Genomic DNA, 18,373 nt, shown 5'->3' on the forward strand with positions numbered 1-18,373 from the left:
TGGTCTAAGAAGCATTAGGGCCAAGCCCCATTAGACAGGCTGATTTGTTGTTAGAATGGTTGGGCTTTGCCCTAGTGCTGTCCTGAACACTCTCAGCAGCAATGCCTTCCGGGTAGGTATCTACAGTCCCAGTCCCTAGAAAGATCACCGAAGCAGTGGATCCTGAGAGATTTGAAGATGCTGCACTGTGGGACTCATGGAACCGCTGTGGTTGGTCCTTGCCCATGTACACCGCAGAACAGGTCAGACTGACCCAGGTCAGCACAGCCCAGGAGTTAGTTTTGCTGCAATCCAGTGTAATCCCAGTGGTAAATGACATGGACCCCTGAGCTGTCTGGAGCCCTTTTGTGTGTGGATTCAAGGTGCTGGGGGAGGGGGGGCGGAGGAGGTTTGTGCATTATTTAGCACAGTCACCTCCTGTGCCGGCATCTGAGTTTAACCCCTTCATCCCAATGAGAAACCTCATCTCCCTGCTGGGCCTGGGATGTTTGTCAAAGAGTCTTTCCTTCCTAATGGCCGCACTTCATCACTGCTCAGTGCTGTTGTGGGGTGGCAGGCTGGTCTAGCAGTTTGGGCACTGGACTGGACCTTCGCATATCTTGGTTGTATTCCCAATTCTGCCACTGACCTACTGCATGACCTTGGACAAGTCACTGCCCTCTCTGTGCCTCAGTTTCCCTTCCCCACCTCTTGTCTACTTCGTCTGCAAACTGTTCAAGGTGGGCATTGTCCCTCATTGTGTTTTATGCAGGGCCCAGATCTCATTTGGGGGCTGTGGGGACTGCTGTGATCCAAATAAAACTAATAATAAGTTCTATGATACAAATCAGGAACAAGATCAACAGCTTGTAACTTCCCCATCTCCAGCCTGAAGGCAGCATTCTCACATAGACCGGCCTGCAGCTCTTGTGATTCAAGCCTCACTGATCATTTAACCGCTTCTGTTCTGTAAAAAGCAATTTTCCAATGTGCTGGGGGGAGGGGACTTGACACCTGGCTCTGCCCAGGCCCCACCCCAACTCCACCCCTTTTCCCAAGGCCCCACCCCAATTCTACTCACCCCATTCTGCCCCATCCCCGGAGGGTGCCAATGCTTACTCCTCCTCCTCTCCCCTCAATAGCCCCCACAGCTGAGCTTGACAGGCGGGAGGCATAGAGAGGCACTGATCAGCAGGGCCTGACAGCAGGACCCACGCGGTTGGCACCTATGATAAAAAAGTTCCCTTATTTCACCAGGGGAAGCTGGTTTTAATAAGGATTCCACTTCTTAGATAAAAGTCTCCCATGTCACGTATCTTGAAAGACTATTTTTTGCCCTTCTTGCCACTCTCCCAGATCATCTATTTTTCAGTAGTATCTCCCATTCAATGAAGGCTTTGGAGAGCTGAATGATGCAGATACACTTGCAACAGGCAACTTCCGGTGAAATGAACCTTGTAACCAAAGTTATTACCATTAAATTTGACAGCAACTCCCTACCTTGTACTCCTGGGCAGCTTCCTCTGTAGGAACCACCATGTGAGCTCTGTGCACTTGGGATCTGTCGCACACCACACAGATGGGGGTTTGATCCTCTTCACAGAACAGTTTCAGAGCCTCCTGGTGTTCCCCACACACCCTGCCCCCTCCTGCTCCTTTTGCTGCCTGAAAAGTCAGCCCCTTTGGCTATTTCTACATTTGCCAGCTGCCTGTTGGGCCTGAGGTTTCTCTGTTGCAGTTTCTCTGCACTGAGGGCAGGAGGCGGCTGAGTCGGGTCCCTCCCAGCACTGGGCAATGCAGGCGCGGCAGAAATTGTGCCCACACTCCAGAGTGACAGGGTCTGTGAAATACTCCAGACAGACGGGACATGTCGCTTCCTCCTGGAGACTTTCCACGGGGCTCTCCGCAGCCATGGCTCCCTCTGGGCAGTGGGACAAGGTTACTTTCACTTTCCTGAGGTCAGGAAGGTAGGGGCAGGCTGGGGGTGGGGGTGCTGTACCAGCACTGATGGTGAAAAAAATCCAAATAAAAACAAAAAACAAAAGCCTGGCCCCCCAACTGCCCCAGCCAGGGCCCCCACAATGCCAGAGCCAGACCCCCACGCCTCCACCCCACTCTGGGCCCCATGCAACACCCCCCCCCACACACACACACACTGTCCATGCTAAGGCCTCCACCATACACCCCCACACACTGTATATACCAGCACCCCCTACTCATTCTGCATTCAAATCCCTCCCCCCATACACTCTGGGGACCCCCTGAAGCAACACCTCTCTGTGCCCCGCCAGAAACCCACACAGCCAGTGTCCCCTTTGCCCCTCTTACCCCCTCCCCCCCCCCCCACGATACCACCAGTCCAGTGTGCCCACCAGGACCCACCAACCAACACTAAGAGAAAGACAGGCCAACACACCGAGCAGAACTTTTAATATTTTTTTAAAAAAAGAAACAGAAAAAAAAAGCAGGGGAGCCGACCCGAGGTGCAGCCAGTACACACCCAGAGCAGATCCCCAGCAGACACCCCCTCCCAGGCTGGTGCACCCCAGATAACCAAAGACTGACCAATAATTAGCACAGGGCAGTGGGTGCCACTCCCCTCCCCCCACCAGCCCAGTCGAGCCACCCCCAGCCCAGCTGTGCCAACCCCCCCAACTCGCGCAAACCCTGCTGCAGCCTCCGCCTGCCCCTCCCCCACACAGCCTGTGTGTCCCCCCGACCCCAGCTGCCCCACAACAGCCCCCCCGCCCCAGTGCACTGCAACTGCCAGGCCAGCAGGGCAAGGGCAGGTTAAATCGATGCTGCTCTGCTGCAGGTACTGCTATCCCCCCCTCAAACCACAACGCCCCGCCCCCCGCAACCAACAACCTCCCTGCCATGAACCAGGCGCAGCAAAGCAAGCTGGTGGCTGGGGTGGCCCTGCTGAAGGGGCGGCACTCCGGCAGCAGCCCTGGCGGCAATTCGGCGGCAGCCCCTCTCCGTTGTTTCCCAAGGCTGCAATTCACTTCACCTCTGGGTGTCCTCGATCCCACCTGCCACATGGGGCTAATGCTGACCCTGCCTCCTAGGCTGAATCCATTCATGGCTGTGTGGTGATGGGGGAAATGGCGATACCAAGGTGAGTAGATTTGGGCTGAATTACTCCACAGTCTGAGAGTGAGAGCCAGCTCCCTGCAGGGGGCACGGGAGAGTGAGGGACTCAGGCCAGCTCCGCATAGAGGGGGGTCAGGGCTTTAGCCCTGCAGCTTCTGCCGCTAGGGCATCTGGGGGTCCTGAACTGGGGGCTTCAGCCCCACGTCTTCTCCCAGGGTCCAGGGCTTCTCCCACCCACCCTGCACGGCTTCTGCCGGGGTCCGTGGCAGTGTTCCCTGTAATTTTTTATGTCCATGTGCGGAATGACTTTTGTTATGTGCACCAATATGGAGGTGTGTGCTAGGGCTGGGGCCAAGCGGTCTCAGGGGGGCTCAGGGCTGGGGCATAGGGTTCGAGTGCGGGGCAGGTGAGGGCTCTGGCTGTGCATGTGGGGTTAGGGGTCAGGCTGGTGATGAAGGGTTTGGGGTGCTGGCTGCCCCGGGTACTACCCCCAGCCCTCTGTCACCGAAGCAGCTTGGGGCCACTTGAGAGGTGCCTCTCCATGGTCACAGCATCTCCAGTGGCTCAGCCGGGGGCATCTGTCCCCCAGCCAGAGCAGGTCCGGGCTAGGCTTGGTGGGGGTCAGGGAAGGGGCGTAGCTGAGAGGGAATTTAGGTCCGGGGTTTCTCCTTTATCCCCACCCTGCCCAGCGCAGCTCCTGCTGGGGTCTGGAGCTTCTCCTCCCCCTAATCTGCCACTGCACCCATCCAGCCTGTGCGCGTAGGAGCCCTGCAGCACACCTGGGTGATTTCAAACGGCCTGGGGCTCCCGGCCACCGCTACCAGGACCACCGCAGTGGTGGTAGCCAGGGTCCCCAGGCCCTTTGAAATCTCCTGGGCCCCTAGGCAATTGCCCCCTTGCCCCCCCCAGTGGCCCCTGGTGGGTGAAAGGTGTAACTGCAGCACGTCTCTGACAGAACGTATTTTCTGCAGAGAAAAAGAAAATTCTGGATGGCACATGAATTCTGTGCCTACGCAGGGGCACAGAATCCCCTGAGCAGTGTTTGATGGCTTGTGTTGCTCTCCCTTTTATCTAATCCCCGGTAAATGCAGTTTCACCCCTTTTAATTATTTATTTTATTACTCTCATTGTTCTTAGTTCACCATCACTTTGGGTAAGACTGTGTAGAGGTATGTCCTTGTGCTACCTGGTTCACGATTGACTTACTTCGCCCATGTTCACTAAGGGCACTGGCCTATTGTTGGTTTAAAGCCCCTTAAACGGATGAATGTAGCAGCTTCCCTTTGTCCAGGTTAACGGTTAGACATGAGAGCAAGTCACAATAGCAAAGAGAAGACCCGAGGCCACTCTGGAATTTTTGTGTTTTGTGTGTGTCCACACGCGCACCCAGTCACAAGTTGACTGATAGAGTTTGGAGCAGTGAGCAAAGGAAGATTTCCGAGGTTTTTTTGGATGGGTGGGATGGTTTGGTGCCTCCTTAGATAATGGAAACAGAACTTCCTACATACTTTGTAAATACACTAGATTGTATGAAAGATACCAGACTCATCATCAAATTCTGCTCTCAACTAGAACAGTGCGCAGGGCCTTCAACATCAGCCATCCACTCGGGTCAACCTAATAACACACTCTTGTATGAAATCTCTCTCAGAGGCAAATTTCTACTGTAATTTTAACTAAACATAGATATACAGTAGTGATAACCCCAAGAAATCATATGGTACATCATGCCTCAAAGAATTATGATTTAAAACCAAATATGTTTGGGGTTCTTTTCGTTTTTTGTTTCTGAGCCTTTAGGGGTGCATTAGATTCATATTTTCACTTTTTTTCCAAAACCACAAGTTAAATTTTTTTTATTGGTATACTTAGTGAAAACTGTGATTCTCAAGCAACCATTTGATTCCAGAAGCTTGTGCTTTCAGAATAAAAACACCAAATACTGCCACCCTCATGGTAAAATGGCAAGAGTCGGTAACACTGGTGATATGTATTTGGCTATCTAGACACACATGACACTGGTATCAATGACAATTGCACTGAATACAGCTAAGGACATGGTTACATTATGTTTCTGGATACCAGGCTGTAGCTTGCAAGCTGAAATTGCAACCATTGATTGCCTGTTACTGCTCTGAAAGGTTCCATATATCTGAAATGGCTTTATGTTCCTATGACAATTAATACCATTTTGGACTTCCAATATTATGAACTTTTTATACCTTTTAATTAAAAATAATAAACCTAATGTCTGTAACTAATCCTCCCATTCTGTGAACACTGAAGCATATGCTTTTTGGAGGTAGCTGCCCTGGGACATGTGTAAGGTGATCAGTAGATACTGCCAGGCTTATGGCCTGAGGACATCCTCATTTTTTGTACCTCAGTGGTGGCCACCCTATTTCAAAGCCTTCGCTGTCCTTCATTCTCACAAGTTTACTTTTTTTCCCCTTCCAAACAGGGGTATCGTTTGCTGGTGCCCCTCCAACCTTGGTTCCCCCGCCCGCAAAATTTTCATAGCTCTTTGCCAGGGGTTGTGTGAAAAACAGCCCCATCAAATTTAGCCATCGGGTTTAGCTACTAGTGGTGGTTTCTGATACTATCCATATCACGTCTTGCTTTCCTATCTGAATTAACTACCCCCAACTTTCCACATGGGTGTCTCATTCAGAGGGCCCTGCCTGCCACATCCCTCCTCACCCCCGCGAGACCGCCCCCCCCGCCTGCCACTCACCACATACTTCCTCACCCCCCCCGTGAAACGCCTGCCCGCTGCTCACTGTGTGCCTCCTCACCTCCACCCCATCCCCTGTGAGATCCTTCCCCCACTGCTCTCCATGACCCTCCTTTCCTTCACCCCCCCAACAAAATCCCCCCCCAACTGCCACTTGCCCCATCCCTCCTCATCCCCCAGCCCCTGCAAGATCTCCCAGCCCACGGGTCACTGTGTCCCTCCTCTCCTCAACCCTCCCCGCAAGACTGCCCAGCGCACCCTGTCCCTCCTCTCATCCACCCCCCTACCCACAAGATGCCTCTACCCATCACTCACTGTGTCCCTCCTCTCCTCCATCTCCTTGCCCGTGAGACTCCCCATACCTCACTCATGTCCCTCCTCTACTCCATCGCCCCGTGAGATCCCCACGTTGCCATGTCCCTCCTCTCACCCATCCTCTGCCCGCAAGACCCCCAACCTGCTCCGCATCCTTCCTCACCCCTCCTCCCCGTCAAGAGCCCTCCCCCCTTGCTGCATCCCTTATCAACGCTGCCCTCACATGGGCAGGGCCTGCGGTGAAGTGGGGACAGGGCCTGGGGGGGGCACCGGGGTGGAATGGGGTTGCAAGAGGTGGGACAGGGAACTAGCCTCCCCCAGGGGAAGCTTCACCCGCCACCCGTGTTAAGGCTGTTTTAGTGCTTGAGGGGTTCACAGTTGATACCTGGTGAGTGAAATCTAAATACAGAACAGACAACCAGTGGGGGGTTTGTGCCCTGCTTTGTAACTGCCCTGAGGTTGGACCTCACGTTCTTGAGCTGCCCACAACAATTACGGCTGGGACATGAAGGTGAAGGAAACAAGAATTGTTTGTAGTGTTTTTATTTTACAATAAGTAGGTGGAAAGCAGGAAAGTAAAAGGAGCTAAGACAGAGTTTAATGACCACAGCATATTGTAAGAAGATCCACAGCTACTCAGAGCAGTTTGCTTAATGGCACTAAAATAGCACCAATGCCCAGGAATTAATATAGGGAATTAATGAGTTACAGTCTCACTTTCAGAAACACATCATAAATCCCTCTGTCCCTCTCAGGTTCCCTTTCCTTCTCCCTTTTCTTTCATACTCTCCTTTTCTACTCAGCATTTTTCTAGCCCTCACTTGTGATCCCTGTTTATTTTCCTGTGTCTTTCCCACTCTCCTCCCCTCCCTCCCACAGATCATCCTCCTTGGCTGCTCCCTTCTTTCCCCTGATTTTCTGCCTTCCCCTCTTGCTGCCCCACCGAGATCTAATCCCACAGATCTGCACAAAATGCGCCCAGCTGCTGCAGAGCTTCCAGCTTCTCCCAAAACCCTGATTGATTCATGCTGGGTCCCTGCCCAGCCCCCACCTCTGCCTGTCCCCAGCCCGGCTGTTAGTTCTGCCCCCTGCCCAGCCCCCACCTCTGCCCCTCAGGGCCCCTCTGCCCCTCCTGCAGCCCCAGGGGTTCCTCCCCCTCCCGCTCTGTCTCCTGGGGCTGCAGGGAGGGAGGGGGAGGAGCTTCCAGGGGCCGGGTAGATGGGAGTCCTCCAAGGTCATAGAGACTGGGGTCCGTGAGGCTAGAGAGGCTGATTTCCGGTTCCCCCTCTGCTGTGAGGCTCAGGGACGCAGGCGGAGCTGGGATCCCGGCCCCACCCAGAGCCAGGGGCGGATTCTCTCCCCAGGGACGGGGCCCGGCGGGAAAGTGAAGATCGGGGCCTCGTCACCAGCATCGATAAATGTCACCTGCCCCCGGTCACAGTCCAGACAAACCCAGACCCTGCTGGGGGCCCGGCGCCGGGGCAGGGGGGTCACAGGGGAGGTGAGAGCCCGGAACTGATCCCAGTCCCACTCCACTGCCCAGATCCCCCCCTCAGGGCTACAAATGATCTCTCCCTTCCTCGCCACAGACTCTCTGGCCACCCCCACAGCCCAGTATCCCCAACCCCCCACCTCCACCTCCCACCAATGTCTCCCCGCGGTGAATCCCTCACAGCCCAGCACACATTCCCAATAGTCAAATCTCTCAGGCTTGTTGGGCACATCCTCCTCTGTGTCTCCACATCTCACACTTTTCCCATCCTCAGACAGGACGAGTTGGGGATGAGCCGTGTCTGGATCCAGAGTCACATTCGCTGGGGAGAGAGAATCAGAGCGTGAGGGGCAGAGCTCGGCCCTGGGGGAGGGTTTGATGGCGTCAGTGACAGAATCTGCCCCAGCTGGGGAGTGACTCAGGGAATCTCCTTCCTCCAGGATTTACCCGTCAGCTCTGAATGGGGAGCAGCTCTGAGAGGTCAGCACAGTGCAGGGGAGAGTCACGCCCCTGGCAGAGGTGGACCAGCCATGCAGCCAAAGGGTCACTTGAGCCAGGTCTGGGACTCAGGCTCTTTCCTGTCCTGCTCCACATCTCTCCAGGGAGGGGACTAGAGACCCAGGTGTCATGGGGGGCCCCACGGAGTGGTGAGAAACTGAGCTCCCTCTCCTGAGTGCTTACTGACACGCCTCACCTCTCCCTGCAGTTTCCCATCTTAAACCCCACGTTCCCAGATGAGAGAGAGCATTGCTATGGGGAGAGAATAGATGCCTCCCATCCCTGCACCCTCAGCCTACGTGAGAGCAAGGGGAGTGCTGGGGGAGAAGGAGCACGAGGTTCATCTTCCCGTCTGACTCTGGCAAAGACCAGACTAACTCAGCAGACACATATTAACAGACACACACACCCCTCACTCACTCAGCCCTTGCCCAGCATGGGGCAGGAGCGGTGACTGCAGGCAGGGATGGCCTGTGCTGGTGGAGGGTCCAGCCGGGAAATGAAAGGGTCTGAGCGGGAAGGGCAGCCTGCCCTGCCACTAGTGAAATGGGGGCACTAGGACCCTGCGGCAGCAGATGATGCAGGGAGGTAGCAAGGAGCTGCAGGGGAGAGACAGGGACACTCTGCTCTGGGGCCCAGGGAGGTGCAAGGGGGGCAACAAGGGGGGAACAGGGGACACTCGGAGGGGGCACGGGGGTGGGGTGGGAGGTGGGGCCAGGGGGAGACCTGGCCCCGAACATTGGTGGAGCCGGGCCCTCAATATTGCTGGAGCCACGAGCCCATATAACTCACCGCTGCGGCTTGCCAGTAGGGCCGTAGCAGGGCGTATCGGCTTCCTTTCACCTCTGCTGTTATTACCTGTAAAGCTCCTTTCTCCACTCCCGCTACCCTGCTGTTCTCTGGCAACATATTGTGTCCCTGGGGTTGGCCCATTAGCCGGTGTCCCGTGTGTGTGTTTTATGATACAATCTCCAATTCCATGATCACACACGGTTTTTGCCACAGGACCCCTGCCTCATTCTTTCACTGCCCAGGATGGATGCACAAGGGGTGAGAATTAAGGGCGTACAGGGCAGCATAAAACTAGCATTTCCTAACTACCAAGTGTTTTACATTTCAACCTAAATCATCTTCTGTTCAGGGGGGTTGTGCAATATTCTGTACTTGTATCATGTCCCCTCTTGCGCCTCTGTTTTAAAGGTAAAAATCCCCCGTTTTTTCAATCTCTCCTCGTGCTGATTCTCATTGCCTTTCTCTGAGCCCCCTTTTCTTCTTCGGTACCCTTTCTGAGGTGGGGTGAGAAGTACCCAACACAGTACTCCCGATGAGGGCAAAACACTGATTTCTATAACGGCTGTATAATATCTCCATGTTGTTCACCATCCCCCTTTTATGGATTCTCAGATTTTGTTTGACCTTTTCCCCAGAGCTGCGCAGTGAGCAGAGGGTTTTGTCAAGCTGGCCACAGTGAATTCCAGGTTGCATGACTGAGGCCTTGGCTACACCTGCACGTTATAGCGCAATAGAGCCGCCCAGAGCGCTCTCCCTCACTCCCCGTCCACACTGGCAAGGCACGAAGAGCGCTCCGACTCCCTGGCTAGAGCGTGGCTGGTCCTCCACCTCCCTGGCAGGAATAAGGTTTGCTGCGTATTGGGTGAGACTCTGCAGCGTCAGTGTGGACGAGGAGTAACGTTACAGCGCTCTGACTGCCCTCCGGAAACGTCCCATCATCCCATTAACTGAAGTGACCGCTCTTGTCTTTGTTGTAAACTCCGGCTGGAATGCGGAAGTGGCCCTTTCAATGCTCCATTTTGGAGGCCCGGCTGCTTATCAGCTTGGAGAAACAGCTACTGTTTGCTTTGAGTAACTGGAGAGAGAGGCGGGGTCTGAACTTACAGACAGCGTGCTGACACACTCTCAGCACCCCAAAACCCACTCTCTCTCCCCCCACATACACACAACACACTCCACCCCACCCCACGCCCATTTGAAAAGCACGCTGCAGCCACTTGAATGCTGGGATCACTGCTCATAATGCACGGCTCCCAATGCCGCCGCCAATGTGGCCACGCCCCTGCGCTGTCAGCTCTCAGTGTGGACAGACTGCGGCGCTTCCCCTACTGCGCTCTCCGAAGGCTGGTTTAACCCAAAACGCTCTACAGCTGCCAGTGTAGCCAAGCCCTGAGCTGCTGATGCACTTATTTTCAAACCCTGTAATGTGAATGAGTCGCTCAATTTTTTCCCTCCATGATATGTTCATTTATCACCAGGGCACTTCGTATCCCACCAGGTTTCCCTTTCACACAGCTTGTGGGGGGAGAGGTCCCTCTGAACCGCCTCACAGTCTTCACTGGACTTGCCTAGCCAACCTCAGCTGTGGCCCTCTGGAAGAAGAATCATTCCCCAAAGGGACCACTCCCGAAATCCCCTGTGCATCCCTCTATTCCTCTCCCACTCCCTAACCTCACCCCTCCCCATACTACTCCTCTCCTGCCCCATCTTCCCGAAGGAATTCCAGAGTGCACACTGGCTCTCTCTGTGCCCTTACTGGCTTCTCATGCAGCTTGGATCCTGCCGTGTGTCTGGGGGGTTGCAGTCAGTGTGTGATGGGGTCTCTGTATCTCTGTGTGTGACCTATGGGGGTCTGTGTGCAGTGAATGTGCTAAGCCCTGCTGGCTGCCATGTACCTGTGCCACGGCTAGAGCAGCAGCAGCAGCTGTCTGGGCACATGCAACCCTGTTAGGGCTTCTGAAAATTGAAATGAGCAGCCTAGACATTAACCTGGCCCTGGCCAAGCCCTTTGTCCACCCCTCCCGCCCTGAGCCTCCAGCCCCATCAGGGACTCTAACAGCATCTCGCTGAGAATCCTCTGAGCTTCCAGTGGGCACAAAAGAGCTCCTTGGGCACCCAAAATCACAACGTTGGCCAGACAAACCTTTGAGTCTTTTCACCTTAGTACAGAGCCATCCCTGCCCCAAAGAGCTCGTGTAAAATATTAACTGTATGACAAAAGGGGACTGGAAGTCTCAGGGCAGGGAAGCTTTGGATATCGATGCAATAGGAGCTGTAGTTACCTGGGCAGACGATGTTTCTTCTCCAGTCTGAAACCAAACACAGAGAGAGGGATGAGAACTCAGCTGAGCGAATGCAGGAAGACCAGGGCTCTGGGATGAAGAGCAGCTGGCTTAAGCTGAACCCGGGCAAGACCAAAGTGATTGAGAAGCAGGGACACATTTTGAAGAACGAGATGAGACTCTGCCCTTCATTTCATTGAATCTGTACAGCCCCCGTTCACCAAAGTCGAGGTGCAAAGACTAGGTGACCTGGTAGCATCAGTGTCTAAACATCCCAGCTCACTAGGCCCAGGGCTACCCTGGGGTGGGTGCGGGGAGGGGGAGATCGACCTAAGATGCACAACTTCAGCTATGGGAATAGCGTAGCTGAAGTCGACGTATTCAGGTCGACTTACTTCGGTGTCCTCACGGTGGCGAGTCGATAGCTGCCGCTCCCCCGTCGACTCCGCTTGCGCCTCTCGCAGCGGTGGAGAACCGGAGTTGACGGGAGAGCGCTCGGGGACTGATTTATTGCGTCTACACTAGATGGGATAAATCAACCCCTGATAGATCGATTGCTACCCGCCAATCCGCCCTAGGAAACTCTGCCTCTTCCTGGGGGCAGGAATCTGGCCAGTGATCCCTGCCTCTGCCACCGCCAGGCTGGGTTACTGTCGCTCACTGAATCTACAGCTGAGTGTGAAGGCTCCAGCTGGTACCGAATGCAGCTGCCGGCCTTCTCCAGGGCTTAGGCCACAGTGAACCCATCAGGCCCATGTTCCAGTCCCTTCACTGGCTCCCAGTCCCCTTCTGATGCCAGTCTAAGGCCTTGGTGTTAATCTGCAAGTCAATTAAAGAATCCAGCCCCACTGGAGGCTGTTTGTGAGTCGTCCAGGTAGGAGGCTACAGAGGCAGAGCGTTGTACAGGGCACCCAGGTTGCAGGGTGGGACTGACACAGCTACCCATTACTCTGGATTGTACCCTGGGTATGTCACAGTCACACCCTGAATTAAAACTCACTGGCTAAGCAGGGGACAGAGATGCCAAAGCCCAGTGAAGATCAGAGGGGGTGGGGACAGGCGTTCCTGCCTGATGCTATGAATTCCCCTTCGAGAGCCCTAGGTACCATTTCACCCTCCCCTCCCCTCTCCCGTGTTGAAAGCCAGAGCTGATTAGACTCCATGGAGAGGCCTTGTTTCAGTTCAGTGGTTGCAAGAGCTGAAACCATTGATGAGGAGGCCTGGGGCCAAGTCGCAGACCTGGTGTGGGGACAGGGCTGCAGGGAACAGCCTGGAGACGCAGCAGGAGACACGGCCTGCTGGAGCCCCTGGGCAGGTCGGGGAACCTCAGAAGGCGCCATTGCGGAAGTGGCAGTGGGTGGCCAGCAGCAGCCGTGGTAACCCTAGTGGAGCTGAGCGGTGGCAGAGGGAACAGCAGCAGAGAAACCAGCAGAACCCGCGGCAGAGGCATCAGCCAGCGGGGCAGAGACAGCAGCCGCCGTGAGCCAGTTCCAGAGGCAGGAGTGGCAGCAGAGGTGTTGCTCAATGTCCCTCACCCTTTTTCAGGGATGGGAGGCAGTGAGCAGGCAGGGGCATAGGTGCCGACTTCCCCTCTGGCCGGTGGGTGCTCGACCCCCTGCTCCACCCCAGGCCTCGCCCCCACTCCACCCCTTCCCCCAAAGCCCTACCCCACCTCTTCCCACCCCTGCTCCACCCCCCCATTCCACCCGTTCCTCAAGTCCCCACCCCTGCTCCGCCCCCACCCCATTCCACCACCTTCCCGAAGACCCCGTCCCCACCTCGCCTTTTCCCCGCCTCCTCCCCCTTCTTCGCAGAGAATTCTGAGTGCCGTGAAACAGCTGTTTTGCGGCAGGCAGCAGGCACTGGGAGGGAGGGGGAAGAGTTGGTCAGCGAGGCCCTCAATGGGTGAGATGCGCTGGTGGGAGGGGGGAACTTGGCTGTGGGTGGGTGCAGAGCACCCACAAACTTTTCCCCCTGGGTGCTGCAGGACTGTCAGCACCGATGGCCAGTGGTGACAGCGACAGCAGCAGCAGCAAGCCAGTTGCAGAGGTGGAAGCAGCAGCGGACGTGTTGCTCAATGCCCCTCACCCCCCCCACACACAGACGCCTTTCAGGGGTGGGAGGTGAATCCATGTGAGGGCACCTCTGAACTCTGGGTCTTGGCTGATTAAGAACAACCACCTGTGAGTGGGCTGCAGTGGCGGGAGAGGGGAGTGGTGTGTTACAGGTCATTCGCTCATTGGATTTTCAAACGGCAAGGTGCGAAACTGAGGCAAAGGACACTGCCCAATGTACTGTGGGGTGGGGGTTTGCTTAGGGTTACATGCTTTCGAATCATGGCTGTGGTGTTTTCCGAAAACAATGCTGGGTTCCCTTTGCCTTGTAATAAAAGTTTTCTTTTGTTGTACTCAGGGCGGGTGAGTGGGAAGTTTTGTCTCTTACCCTGTGCATAAACTAGCACTTTTGTCAGTAAAACTTTTGTCAGTCGGGGAATGAAAAAAGCAGGCCCCTGACTGACAAAAGTTTCACTGACAAAAGCACCGGTGTGGACAGTGCTATGTGGGCGGGAGACACTCTCCCACCGACATAGCTACTGCCGCTCGTTGGGGGGGGTTAAATTATGCTGGTGGGAGGTCAGCATAGAGCGGCTACACGGGAGAGCCCATTGCAGGGCAGCTGCAGTGGTATGGCTGTGCCGCTATAACGGGGCCACTATAGAGCCTTGAAAAGGCTCAGGAGTGAAATGTGGCCAGATTCGCTGTTTGGAAGGCATGAGATGCGCTGTCCTGAGGTTGGGAGTTCCACGACCACCACTCCCAAGAGGAGAAGGCGGGTGGTGGTGGTCGGGGACTCGCTCCTCCGGGGGACTGAGTCATCTATCTGCCGCCCTGACCGGGAAAACCGAGAAGTCTGCTGCTTGCCGGGGGCTAAGATTCGCGATGTGATGGAGAGACTGCCGAGACTCATCAAGCCCTCGGATCGCTACCCCTTCCTGCTTCTCCACGTGGGCACCAATGATACTGCCAAGAATGACCTTGAGCGGATCACTGCGGACTACGTGGCTCTAGGAAGAAGGATAAAGGAGTTGGAGGTGCAAGTGGTGTTCTCGTCCATCCTCCCCGTGGAAGGAAAAGGCCTAGGTAGGGAGCGTCGAATCGTGGAAGTCAACGAATGGCTACGCAGGTGGTGTCGGAGAGAAGGCTTTGGATTCTTCGACCATGGGATGGTGTTCCAAGAAGGAGTGCTAGGCAGAGACGGGCTCCACTTAACGAAGAGAGGGAAGAGCATCTTCGCGAGCAGGCTGGCTAACCTAGTGAGGAGGGCTTTAAACTAGGTTCACCGGGGGAAGGAGACCAAAGCCCTGAGGTAAGTGGGAAAGCGGGATACCGGGAGGAAGCACAGGCAGGAATGTCTGTGAGGGGAGGGCTCCTGCCTCATACTGGGAATGAGGGGCGATCAACAGGTTATCTCAAGTGCTTATATACAAATGCACAAAGCCTTGGAAACAAGCAGGGAGAACTGGAGGTCCTGGTGATGTCAAGGAACTATGACGTGATTGGAATAACAGAGACTTGGTGGGATAACTCACATGACTGGAGTACTGTCATGGATGGTTATAAACTGTTCAGGAAGGACAGGCAGGGCAGAAAAGGTGGGGGAGTAGCACTGTATGTAAGGGAGCAGTATGACTGCTCAGAGCTCCGGTACGAAACTGCAGAAAAACCTGAGTGTCTCTGGATTAAGTTTAGAAGTGTGTGCAACAAGAGTGATGTAGTGGTGGGAGTCTGCTATAGACCACCGGACCAGGGGGATGAGGTAGATGAGGCTTTCTTCCGGCAGCTCACGGAAGCTACTGGATCGCATGCCCTGATTCTCATGGGTGACTTTAATTTTCCTGATATCTGCTGGGAGAGCAATACAGCGGTGCATAGACAATCCAGGAAGTTTTTGGAAAGCGTAGGGGACAATTTCCTGGCGCAAGTGCTCGAGGAGCCAACTAGGGGGGGCGCTTTTCTTGACCTGCTGCTCACAAACCGGGTAGAATTAGTGGGGGAAGCAAAAGTGGATGGGAGTCTGGGAGGCAGTGACCATGAGTTGGTTGAGTTCAGGATCCTGACACAGGGAAGAAAGGTAAGCAGCACGATACGGACCCTGGACTTCAGGAAAGCAGACTTTGACTCCCTCAGGGAACAGATGGCCAGGATCCCCTGGGGGACTAACTTGAAGGGGAAAGGAGTCCAGGAGAGCTGGCTGTATTTCAAGGAATCCCTGTTGAGGTTACAGGGACAAACCATCCCGATGAGTCGAAAGAATAGTAAATATGGCAGGTGACCAGCTTGGCTTAATGGTGAAATCTTAGCGGATCTTAAACATAAAAAAGAAGCTTACAAGAAGTGGAAGGTTGGACATATGACCAGGGAAGAGTATAAAAATATTGCTAGGGCATGTAGGAATGTTATCAGGAGGGCCAAATCGCACCTGGAGCTGCAGCTAGCCAGAGATGTCAAGAGTAACAAGAAGGGTTTCTTCAGGTATGTTGGCAACAAGAAGAAAGCCAAGGAATGTGTGGGCCCCTTACTGAATGAGGGAGGCAAACTAGTGACAGAGGATGTGGAAAAAGCTAATGTACTCAATGCTTTTTTTGCCTCTGTCTTCACTAATAAGGTCAGCTCCCAGACTGCTACGCTGGGCATCACAAAATGGGGAAGAGATGGCCAGCCCTCTGTGGAGATAGAGGTGGTTAGGGACTTTTTAGAAAAGCTGGACGTGCACAAGTCCATGGGGCCGGACGAGTTGCATCCGAGAGTGCTGAAGGAACTGGCGGCTGTGATTGCAGAGCCATTGGCCATTATCTTTGAAAACTCGTGGCGAACCGGGGAAGTCCCGGATGACTGGAAAAAGGCTAATGTAGTGCCAATCTTTAAAAAAGGGAAGAAGGAGGATCCTGGGAACTACAGGCCAGTCAGCCTCACTTCAGTCCCTGGAAAAATCATGGAGCAGGTCCTCAAAGAATCAATCCTGAAGCACTTGCATGAGAGGAAAGTGATCAGGAACAGCCAGCATGGATTCACCAAGGGAAGGTCATGCCTGACTAATCTAATCGCCTTCTATGATGAGATTACTGGTTCTGTGGATGAAGGGAAAGCAGTGGATGTATTGTTTCTTGACTTTAGCAAAGCTTTTGACACGGTCTCCCACAGTATTCTTGTCAGCAAGTTAAGGAAGTATGGGCTGGATGAATGCACTACAAGGTGGGTAGAAAGCTGGCTAGATTGTCGGGCTCAACGGGTAGTGATCAATGGCTCCATGTCTAGTTGGCAGCCGGTATCAAGTGGAGTGCCCCAAGGGTCGGTCCTGGGGCCGGTTTTGTTCAATATCTTCATAAATGATCTGGAGGATGGTGTGGATTGCACTCTCAGCAAATTTGCGGATGATACTAAACTGGGAGGAGTGGTAGATACGCTGGAGGGGAGGGATAGGATACAGAAGGACCTAGACAAATTGGAGGATTGGGCCAAAAGAAATCTGATGAGGTTCAATAAGGATAAGTGCAGGGTCCTGCACTTAGGACGGAAGAACCCAATGCACAGCTACAGACTAGGGACCGAATGGCTAGGCAGCAGTTCTGCGGAAAAGGACCTAGGGGTGACAGTGGACGAGAAGCTGGATATGAGTCAGCAGTGTGCCCTTGTTGCCAAGAAGGCCAATGGCATTTTGGGATGTATAAGTAGGGGCATAGCGAGCAGATCGAGGGACGTGATCGTTCCCCTCTATTCGACATTGGTGAGGCCTCATCTGGAGTACTGTGTCCAGTTTTGGGCCCCACACTTCAAGAAGGATGTGGATAAATTGGAGAGAGTCCAGCGAAGGGCAACAAAAATGATTAGGGGTCTGGAACACATGAGTTATGAGGAGAGGCTGAGGGAGCTGGGATTGTTTAGCCTGCAGAAGAGAAGAATGAGGGGGGATTTGATAGCTGTTTTCAACTACCTGAAAGGGGGTTCCAAAGAGGATGGCTCTAGACTGTTCTCAATGGTATCAGATGACAGAACGAGGAGTAATGGTCTCAAGCTGCAGTGGGGGAGGTTTAGATTGGATATTAGGAAAAACTTTTTCACTATGAGGGTGGTGAAAAACTGGAATGCGTTACCTAGGGAGGTGGTAGAATCTCCTTCCTTGGAGGTTTTTAAGGTCAGGCTTGACAAAGCCCTGGCTGGGATGATTTAACTGGGAATTGGTCCTGCTTTGAGCAGGGGGTTGGACTAGATGACCTTCTGGGGTCCCTTCCAACCCTTATATTCTATGATTCTATGATTATTGGGTGGGGTCTCAAAGTTTTTCTCTTTTGTGTTGCTAAGAGGAACCTTTGACACTGCACCCAGTCCTTGGTGCTGCCGACTCCACCTGGCAGAAGGGTGAGAGATCGAGAGATCCAGAGATAGTTTCAACAGCACGGAAAAGGCTGCATTCGAGAAATAGAAACACTTACCAAGTTCACGTTGAAGATCATCTAGGTAACAAAGAATCAGAAACAAATACACACTAATTAAGTGCATCTCTTCGAGGATGGAATCAGCCCCAGCCTCCCATCATGCAGCCTGTCCCTCTCATACCCATTGATCCAGGCAATGGGCAGGGAAACTACTGAGGTCTGGGGAGAAGAGTCCCTTTCCAACCCACGGGCAGGGCACGGAGCACCTGCGAAGTCCCATAGGGTGTGGCTACACAGCAGCTGAATACCCCCAATTGACCCATGGCAGCTAACCAGGCTCACAAGACATGGGCTGGGGGCCTGTAAAATTGGGGTGTAGACATTTGGGCTCATTTTGTGTCTACACTAGAGTAAAGCACCAAAAAATAACTGATTATCTGCATGGATTTACAGTTCTGAAAGTTTTGAATTCCCCAGGGAATTAGGGCCAGATTTTTAAAGGTATTTAGGTTCCTAACTCCCACTGAGTTCAATTGGCATTAGGTGTCCAAATACCTTTAAAAAGCTACCCTTGGAGCCCAATGCCGATTCCTTGCATATTCCATGTTCCCATTCACTTTGCTGGGAGCTTTAGGAGTGCACGGAATGTAATATTGGGCCCTAAAATTATCAACGTTTTTCTTTTAGTGATGTGACTTGTGCATTTAGTGTTGGATCCTACACTCGTTGAAATCAAAGGCACAGCTCTAATTGAT

General features: G+C 53.7%; 2 protein-coding genes across 2 annotated transcripts in view; both read right to left on the minus strand.

The window, feature by feature from the left end:
- LOC142069131 (butyrophilin subfamily 1 member A1-like) overlaps nt 1–18,373 on the minus strand; it is a 204,197-nt gene that overhangs the window by 117,857 nt on the left and 67,967 nt on the right. The window lies entirely within an intron of this gene.
- The window catches only part of LOC142068405 (butyrophilin subfamily 1 member A1-like), a 35,718-nt gene continuing 23,993 nt past the window's right edge, over nt 6,649–18,373 (minus strand). Inside the window, exons 7-9 of the mRNA XM_075119509.1 lie at nt 17,676–17,696; nt 11,186–11,212; nt 6,649–7,935 (exon numbers count right to left, since the gene is read on the minus strand). Of these exons, the coding sequence (XP_074975610.1) occupies nt 7,421–7,935; nt 11,186–11,212; nt 17,676–17,696 (563 nt within the window). The 3' untranslated portion in view covers nt 6,649–7,420. The remainder of the gene's footprint in view (nt 7,936–11,185; nt 11,213–17,675; nt 17,697–18,373) is intronic.

The sequence above is a fragment of the Caretta caretta genome, chromosome 14, assembly GCF_965140235.1.
Source record: "Caretta caretta isolate rCarCar2 chromosome 14, rCarCar1.hap1, whole genome shotgun sequence".
NCBI classification, from domain to species: domain Eukaryota; kingdom Metazoa; phylum Chordata; order Testudines; family Cheloniidae; genus Caretta; species Caretta caretta.